Here is a 9,357-nt window from a genome sequence, read left to right as displayed (position 1 = left end):
TTGATCTTAAGCCATTGATGAGGAAGGACCCTGATGTTCTCCCTGTTTCTCTCTCAATTGCCTTTCTCAGTAAATTTGTGTAAATTAGTAAATTTACAGTCTCCTCTCTGTGCTCCAGTAAAGAGGGTGACTGCAGGAAAGATGTATTGTGTGTACCTTCTGCCCTGGAGGATTGCAGTAAGGGGATGGCTGAGCTAACATATTGAGGGGCTGAGCTGCTGTTCGGAAAATGTATGGTGTGTTAGCAATTTCTAGACCTCACCCAGGGCTGAAAGCTGCTGGTGTAACCAGTAGTGCAAAGTGTGATATCTTTGCACTTTAGAGGCACAGCAAGCAAAGAGCTTCTGTTTCTTCTTCGTTAGCTGTCGGAATAAAGTTTTATTACTGAAGTGGTTTTATCTGTCTTCTGATGAACATGAATGTTGTTAGCCTCTTTCCTGCACTCCCTGCATTGGCATCTCAATACGCTTTTCTTAATTTCATGGCAGCCCTTCCTTTCCGTGCCTCACGTCCTCATCCCTAAATTCAGACTGGGCCGTGGTGCCTTTGGAAACTACCAGAGGCCTCTGGTGAGAGCAACCACAGCTGCAAGCCCAGGGAGGGCTTGAGGACACTAACTGCTGACAGAGAGCCACTGGTGCTGACCCACTTTGGAGCAGTCTGAGCTGAGGATTGAGAATTTTCAAGCTTGGACACAGTGCAATGATGCAGGTGCATACCTCTGGGTGTTTGGTGTTGGTCCTTGGGTATGAGTGCATCCCTACTGCTGGGGTGGTGCCAATTGTTCTGTGCTGATCTGGGCTGGAACAAGCAGGAACACTACTAATAGCATTTTTTTTCTTCCTTTGCTTTCTAGGAAGTTGCCAGGAAGACAGAGCAAGAGCTCTAGGGAAAGAGGTCTGGCTCTCCTGCCTGCCGCCTTTCCTGTGGCCTGAGCAAATGCCTGGACTCCTGTTGCTCCACATCCGTAGAAAGATAGAGCTTTACTCTCCAAGGAATTGCCTAGCTGTTGCTCCTTAGCTAAGACTGCTAGGGATATTAAGATATTTTATTAGTATATTATGCTAAGATATTAAGGTCTCTTGTCTGTGCCCTGCAGGCCCAGTGGTACCTCACTCCTTCAGGAAGCTCTAGTGACTACCGACCCCTGGAAATCGCCCCATGTGCCTTTTCAACTGTTCCCACAGCACGTGATATGGCTCTTGTAACAGCCTGAAGAGCTCATAGCCTTGGTGCCAGGTGCAGACACAAGCGCGCTAGGAGCCCAACTTCAAAAAGATGCATCTTCCCTGGTCACTCACTTGATGCCTTCTAAAAGGCCTCGGGGCAGACATGGGTATTTGGGGGAGATGAGATTTGAATAGGGAGGGGAAGAAGCCTGGCAGCTCCATTTGTGCCCTCTAATCAGCTTCTCAGTTTGTGTACAGCATTTATATACTGCTGTGATGTTGTCCTTGTTATCATGCTGATGGCTCTGGTTCTTGCTCTGCTTGTTTATTTTAACTCTGTTGTTGAATTTATTGCTCCTGGACTCTTTACTCTTGTTGGCTCCTGATAAATTACTACCTCTTACTAGCCTTAAATTACTGCCTCTTACCAACCTTTAATTACTCCCTGCCATCATATCTGGTGCCACATCCTCTTAATTATTGTTCCCATAATGGTCTAAATTCCTCCTTGCCTTTAAATCTATTAGTTTTCCCCTTGGCTGGCTTTGGCTGCTCTTGTAACTCTCTGCCCCCTTTTCCCTGTCTCCTCCAGTCTTGCACTGATACTCTGGAGCCTTGCCTCTATCCACCCCTGTGAGCATTTCAGGCCTCGCTGAAACCCTCCTCCCTTGTCCTGTGCCACCAGCTCCCTGATGCTTCACCCTGTTCCAACCTGCTGTCCCCTCCTTCCTTTTGGGGACTGGGAGCTGTTGGTGGGTTTCTTTTGCTGTGCCTTCTCTCTTGCTGCTTTTCTGCATGCTCCAATGTCCTCTGTCCACTTTCCCCTGTTTCTCTTACTTTCCGCTTTGCTAGGGTTCCCTTTCACCAGTGTCCCAGGTAGCTTGGTGAGAAATGCTTTGCAACTTTCTCCTCCTTTTTGCAGCTGAGCTTTGTTTTTAGACTTGCTTTTCCACTCAGGACTGGTGCTGGCGGCTCTTTGGTGACTCTTATCTTGGGCAGCCTCTGTCCTGCTGTATTCAGTCCACCACATCTAACTCTGGCACTCACTTTTACCAGTCACTGGCTAAGTGTCTTCCTTGAGCTCCCTTGCCTTTGTTCACACAGCTCAGACCCTGTCTCTCTTGTTGTCTGTGAGTGCCTCACCTCTGTCTCTTATGGTGCCTGTTTCGCCGCCTCAGCTGGTTTCCAGCTCCATGTGAGTGCTAAGCAAACACATTTCTTCATATAGGTCCTCCGCTCTGTGGGTTTCCAATCCCTCTCCATCAATTTAGCTGTATTCATTGGGCTTCCTGCATGGATGCAGCTTTCAGTTTTCATCTCCCTCTTGCTCACATTCTTTGTTGCTGCCCCCAGTCATATGCTTACTCAGCTGTGCCCTTGGAGCTATCTTCTCCCTTGCCTGTTTGCCCATTTGTGCAAGTTCTACCAGCTTAAGGGTTCCTTTCCAGCACCACCAATATGTTTCCTTTTGTGCCTTTGCTGCTATTGAAATGTTGGCTGGGGAGAAGGCAAATTTAAATTTGGGGAGACTAGAACAGGAGAGAAGTATTTAAAGCTAGGAACAGCCAAACCTTGCCAATTTGTCTAGAATGACCCTGTTCTACCACCTTACTCTCCTCTTAATACTGCTTAAGTTATAGCCCATTACTCCGCCTTTGAGTGCTGCTTTTCTCCCCCAGCTCCATGTCTTGGTGTTCATGCAGTACTGCAATCCATGTGTGTTTTGGTGCCCCTATGCTGCTGGGTACCCATACTCTGCAGGATATCCTTCTGCCCACCTTTCATGTGGGACTTTGTTATCTAGAATAGCTGCCTTGAATTTTCTGGGGGTCCTACTCCTCCACACACTGTCCAGCAACTGTTTTGACATTTCCATTTCTTCCCTAACACTTCGCTGTGAAAATTTCTAGCTGCTTTCTCTGTGCATATGGATGTATTTTTCTTTGCTGTGTCAAATATTCATGGCCTTGGCCATATGTAACTCAAAGGCTGCTGCTCCATGAGCAGCCTCACAAGGGAATGGGAATTTTGCTGGGAACAGTGTTTCATGCAATGTGAGCTTCACTCAGAGCCTTGTTCCTCCTGTCAGTGCTGTCACTTCTCAAGAGTTACCTGCTTGCCCTAAACACTCTGAAAGACTGAGGGAAGGATTCTGCCTGTGAAAGTCATTAGTTTAACTAATATTGTGTCTTTTTGTTGTAAAAGTGCTCTTTGAGGTTGATTAATGAGGAGTGGGTGGAGATAAAACAAACTCTGGTTTTGCAGGTGAGACACCATTCCTTCAAAACAAAATGCTTGTAATGTTAAGAAAAACAAACCCACTTAAAACTAACCTCTACTTCTTTCTGTGGGGAAACTATGTCTCCCACAGTCTATTACACTTTCTCTCTCTCTTTTTTTTTTTTTCAACATATTCCCTGCATGTCCTTATCTGCTTGTCTTCTGTCACCCTCCTTCTGGAATGTTAATATCTTGGGTCACCAGGATGTGGCCTGGTGGCTTGTCCCTTCAAAACACATCAGTTGCATGCCATAGAGATACCACAGTGTTCTTACACTTTGAGTAGAAAGCAGTTTTCTCTTTCTTTTTGTGCAGTGCCCCAGAAGCTGTCAACGGGAGCCTCCTGCAGCATTTTACGCAGCCTCTTGCATAACGTGCTGTTGATTCAATGATAAAGCTTAGCAAACTCTCCAAACACTGAGTTGGAAGTTGCTCCCTCTGTGCAGAAACGCACCTGAAGGTGAGCGTGGTCCCTGGCTTTCCTGCATCATGCCAGGACCAACCTGTGGCCTAATGACAGGAGCCTGTCCTCTGCTGAGGGGCGTCCCCATGTGGCCTGTGTGGAGCGGAGGGTTTGCTTCCCAGCACAGCCATCCTCTGCCCAGCTGGCACAGTCCTTGRTTGGGGCTGGCGGACAAGCCCAGAAATAACCACCCTAGGTGCGGTTGCTGTCATGCCCTTATCAGAAACCTGTGGGGAAATCTGTGTCAGGCCTCTTGTTTTCTTGCTAAATAGAGGCTCATCTGCCAAGTCTGTCAAAGCAGCTGGAAAAAAGCCTTTCTAAAGGGAGATGTCTTGAGGGGAAGCCAATGCAGAGAAATGTGGCTGTCCTCAGCCGTCCTTATCTCCAGTTTCTCATACCACTAGCTTCTCTCGGTGTKTTGCCTCTCTGTAAGGCCTCTGCTGAAAGTGGGGTGGTGGGGGAAGAAGCTCTTGGAGAAAAAAAAACAAGAACAAAAACAAAAAAAACACCCCAAAAAAACAACAACAAAACTTTGTGAAGCTTCAGGATAGGGTGCACTTTTTTGGGGAATCCCTTGTGACCTGTGATGATGGGCATGAGGGGGCTGGCTGCGATGCTGAGATTGAGGGATTAATGCAGAGACTAGGCTGCTGAATAAAAGATGGATGAGCTGAGTTACAAAGTCTGCCCCGGCTTTGCCCCAGCATGTGTCTGCCTTAGCCTGCTCCTTTAGCACGGGGAGGTGCACGTGGGGGACGCACCATGGTGGTGCGAGGCAACGCCAGTGCCAGGAGCTCTCAGTGGCACGGCTCGGCTCCGCTCGCTCTGCCAGGCCATGCCAGGCCGGGGCCCTGCCTCCCGCTGCTGCTCTGTGCCTCTTCCTCTCCTTTCCAGCTCTCTCCTGCACTTCTGGATGAGCTAAACCATGCATTGGAGAGGCAAGCAGTGCAGGGGGGAAAAGTAGTGCAAGTGAAAGAGACTTCAGGGATGGGGAGAGTGGCATGTGGACTATTAAACCCCTACTCGCTTTTCCCATTCCTGCTCGCAAGCTGGTTGCGTGTGCAYGGTGGATGGAGATCTGCGTGGTGGAAGCCACCGAGTTCTGCATTAATTTGGTGCAATGTCACCTTAGACTTGTGGCGCCTTCCTAGCGTGTGGATTTGGGAAGTGYGGCTATCCCGGTGCTATCAGGAGACATGCAAATGCATGCAGAGCCAGCTCATGGCAGGGAACAAGCCTTCCCTGAGGCAGGGGTGGGTGGGCCTCGGAGCTGTCTGGGCCTGAGCAGTAGGAAACACCCCAGCTTCGGTCCTGGCTCAAGGAGGAGGAGGCTGCACGCAAGTGYGTTTGTGATTGCAGGCAGGGATTTTTGACAGCTGTATCCCACATCCCTGTTTGGAAGGAAAAGGATGCTTTCTGCTTTGGAGAAAGGGAGAGAGGAATGAGAGCTTATGGTCTTTTCTCCCTTTTAGTCCAGACTTAGTTTGCAGCATGAGAGGTGATGCTGGCACTGCTGGGACAGCCTGGGGGATGAGGTCTTTTACATCAGTTTTGTTCCTGACATTTCTTAATACATCAGCTATTGCCTTAGCTGCACCAAGACAGTGAGGGAAACCTCTGGAGGGGAGAAAGGATTAGAGAGGAGAATTACATGGAGGAGGATAGGATTAGAGATCTAAGCAAACTTGACATTYACAAATCCGTGGGCCCTGATGGGATGCACCCACRAGTACTGAGGGAGCTAGCAGATGTTGCCAGGCTGCTTTCCATCATCTTTGAAAGGTCTTGCAGAACTGGAGAGGTGCCTGAGGACTGGAAGAAAGCTAATGTCACTCCAGTCTTCAAAAAGGGCAAGAAGGTCGACCCAGGAAACTACAGGCCGGTCAGCTTCACCTCCATCCCTGGAAAAGTGATGGAACAGCTCCTTCTGGATGTCATCTCCAAGCATATGGAGGAAAAGAAGGTGATCAGGAGTAGTCAGCACAGATTCACCAAGGGGAAATCCTGCTTAGGATAGATCTGATAGCCTTCTCTGATGGCATGACTGACTGGGTACATGAGGGGAGAGCAGTGGACTTGACTTCAGCAAGGCTTTTGACACTGTCTCCCATAACATCCTCCTAGAGAAGCTCAGGAAGTGTGGTTTAGACGAGTGGACAGTGAGGTGGATTGAGAACTGGATGAAAGGCAAAGCTCAGAGGGTCGCCATGAGTGGCGTGGAGTCCAGCTGGAGGCCTGTGGCTAGTGGTGTTCCCCCAGGGCTCAGTCCTGGGTCCCATCCTGTTCAACTTTTTCATCAGTGACCTGGGTGAAGGGACAGAGTGCCTCCTCAGCAAGTTTGCTGATGCTACCAAGCTGGGAGGAGTTGCTGACACAGCTGAGGGCTGTGCTGCCACTCAGAGAGACCTGGACAGGCTGGAGAGCTGGGCAGAGAGGAACCTGCTGAGGTTCAACAAGGGCAAGTGCAGAGTTCTGCACCCGGGGAAAAATAACCCGAGGCACCAGTACAGGCTGGGGGCTGACCTTCTGGAGAGCATCTCTGCAGAGAAAGACCTGGGAGTGCTGGTGGATGACAAGCTGACCRTGAGCCAGCAATGTGCCCTTGTGGCCAAGAAGGCCAGTGGTATGCTGGGGTGCATTMGGAAGAGTGTTGCCGGCAGGTGGAGGGAGGTRATCCTGCCRCTCTGCTCAGCCCTGGKGAGGCCTCATCTSGAGTACTGCGTCCAATGCTGAGCTCCCCAGTACAAGAGAGACATGGATCTACTGGAGAGAGTCCAGCGCAGGGCTACAAGGATGATCAGGGGGCTGGAGCATCTGCCCTATGAGGAAAGGCTGCGAGAACTGGGCCTCTTTAGCCTGGAGAAGAGACGACTGAGAAGGGATCTTATCAATGCATACAAATACCTTAAGAGAGGGTGTCAAGTGGATGGGGGCCAAACTCTTTCCAGTAGTGCCATGCAACAGGACAAGAGGCAACAGGCACAAAATGAAGCACAGGAAGTTCTGCCTGAACGTGAGGAGGAATTTCTTTCCTGTGAGAGTGACAGAGCACTGGCACAGGYTGTCCAGAGAGGTTGTAGTCTCCTTCTCTGGAGATCTTCAAAACCCACCCAGATGCAACCCTGTCTAACATGCTCTAGGTGACCCTGCTTGAGCAGGGAGATTGGACTAGATATTCTCCAGAGGTCCCTTCCAACCTTACCCATTCTGTGATTCTGTTACTCTGTGACATAAATCACCGCAAGTGGTACCTTGGTGCCCTGATGCCCCTCCACAGGAAAGGCTGCCGCAGCACTGGGTGCTGGCAACACCCTTGCTCTGGGGTGCCGGCCTCAGGGTCCTCAGCGTCTCCTGCTAGGAGCCTTGGTGACTTCTCCGTGAGTCAGAGCTTCCAAGGTTTCGTGGGGTTTCGGGTACTCCTGTGTGTGTGTTTTGGTGGTGGTGGTGGATCAGTGATGCCAGATTAGGTCATTTTGGGGAAGGGGACACTGTGGCAAGCTGCCAGCCACTAGCGAGGAATAGAAGGCTACTTCTTCAAGCAGAGCACAGGCCCCTTCCCCTAAAGAAAGCTCCATCACCACCAAAGCTGAGTTTGGTACCAACACCTCTGAGGTTTCGAGCACTGGGGCCGCCTTTTGCATAGGGAGGAGGTAAGAAAGTGATGCAAACAGACCCCACGCTGCCTCCTTCGGGGGTGTGGTCCGGGAAGCTGGGGTTGCCCTGTCCTTCTTTACCCTCATCCTGCCTATCATCACCTCCTCGGCTGTGGTGGGTGTCACACGGCTGCAGTAACTCTTTCACACGCTTTTATTTTTTGAAGGTCCCTTTCTCTGGCTGACTTATAGGTCTGGTTCCACAGATGGTCCTGCAGGTGTAAGAGATGAGGCACCACGCTGCAGCGTGGACAAATGGCTGCGGTGGGGATGAAGGCAATGGGGAGGAGAAAGCTGGCCGTGGCATGGAGGTCACCTCCTCCCCCATCTGCACAGCTGGGCTGCGCAGCCCATGGAGGCAAAGCAATGCTGCCTTGAGGAGCACTGCCGTCACCTGGGTCTGGGAGATGGCCTGGGACTGCTCCCAGCGTGGAGAAATCCCGAGGGAGCTATGTGGCTCCTCGCAATGCAGAGCGAGGTGAGATTTTGGACTGACTCTAGAAAGGTGTGGAGGTCCTTTTTGGTGTTTCTGAGGGGTTGCAGCAAGTGCAGCTGGTTAATGAGGTGAGGCTGTAATTAACACCTGACCTCCCCGCCTTACCTAATTTTTCTTAAATCGAACTGCAAATCTGTTTTCTTTTCTCTTACCCTAGGATAAATGCAAAGTAACACAGTTGGATTCAATGTCAAAATGAGTTGTACAAAACTGATTGGAGACAAGGATCTGGTTTCATCACCTGTACAATGGTGGTCTTTCTGCTACCTCCTCACCCAGGCAAAGATTCACTTGGCAAGGGGGCCTTTTCCTTATCTGTCATGCAAAAATATTGTTCCTCTTTAACACCCGAAACTCTTGATGAAGCAGGTACTTACAGTGCACAAAACTCGCCTCAGACAAATGTTTAATAGAAGACATAGCCTTGTCGTTGTGCATTCATCGCAGGTGGCTGCGTCGGAACTAGTGTGACACAACAGAGCAAAGACTATAAAAGTAGTATAAAAGTAGCACCTGCACAGACGGAGCTCTGCAGGTACCCAGCTAGTGTATAAATCAGGTCAAAAAACTAAACAAATGAACCTGTCAAATTCAATAACTCAGTCAAGCACGTAATCCAAAGTTCAACTTCGTTCAGGCTTTTATTGCACTCTTGAGACCAGCCGTTCCAGTAACTTGCTCCTATTTGTGTTTCTTTAGTACGTCTCTGTGTTAGCAATATTATCCTGAAGAAGTAATAAAACTTCAAAAGCTGGACTCTGTGTTACACAGTGTGTGCTTGGGAACTGAAACTTTTTCAAAAGGATTTACCTTCATCACCTGGATTGCATGTACATCTGTGTGTGTGTGTGCGCGCGCGCGCGAGTGAGCACGACAGCGATCTTTACATATCTACATCATCTTGAATTTCAAAGGGCTTTACAAATCTCAGTCTTCCAAAATCTACTAAAATGCTGTGCTTTGCATATGATTATAAGAAATGCATTAGTAAGGGTACTAATGAGCCTTACATACCTGAGGCAGATAAGTGAGGTTCCAGAGCAAAATGATTTGCTTAAATTTAGACTCCAGTAAGTTGACAGCAGGACTGGAAATAGAAACCAGTGTTTTCCAGTCTCTTGTACCACATTCCCACGGAGAGAGATTTTTTTTTTTTAAGATGAAAACACTGCTGTTTGCTCATGCTCTTTTGTTTCCTTTACTTTCCACATAAGCTTCATGAACGCAAATGTCCTGACCTAGAGCTATGTAAGGCCCTCATTAAAAGCTTCTTCACGACACCAGTCTTCGTGCAGT

General features: G+C 49.2%; 1 protein-coding gene and 1 long non-coding RNA gene across 2 annotated transcripts; both read left to right on the top strand.

Annotated features, from left to right (window-relative positions):
- Positions 1-493: 493 nt before the first annotated feature.
- On the top strand, positions 494-3,611 carry LOC146600708 (uncharacterized). Its single transcript, XR_014897579.1, has 3 exons — positions 494-711; positions 857-1,239; positions 3,375-3,611. It is a non-coding gene; the product is annotated as an uncharacterized LOC146600708 (long non-coding RNA).
- A 1,952-nt stretch (positions 3,612-5,563) lies between these two features.
- Positions 5,564-7,839, top strand: LOC146600707 (uncharacterized). Its single transcript, XM_085319834.1, is given in 3 exon segments — positions 5,564-5,641; positions 6,172-6,985; positions 7,733-7,839. Coding segments are annotated over 3 exon segments (999 nt in total).
- The last annotated feature ends 1,518 nt before the right edge of the window (positions 7,840-9,357 follow it).

Source organism: Rhea americana, unplaced genomic scaffold (genome assembly GCF_003343005.1).
Source record: "Rhea americana isolate MKP2758 unplaced genomic scaffold, rheAme1 scaffold_118, whole genome shotgun sequence".
Lineage (NCBI taxonomy): Eukaryota > Metazoa > Chordata > Aves > Rheiformes > Rheidae > Rhea > Rhea americana.
Note: the sequence above shows the minus strand (reverse complement) of the source record. Positions and strands in the feature narration are given on the sequence as shown.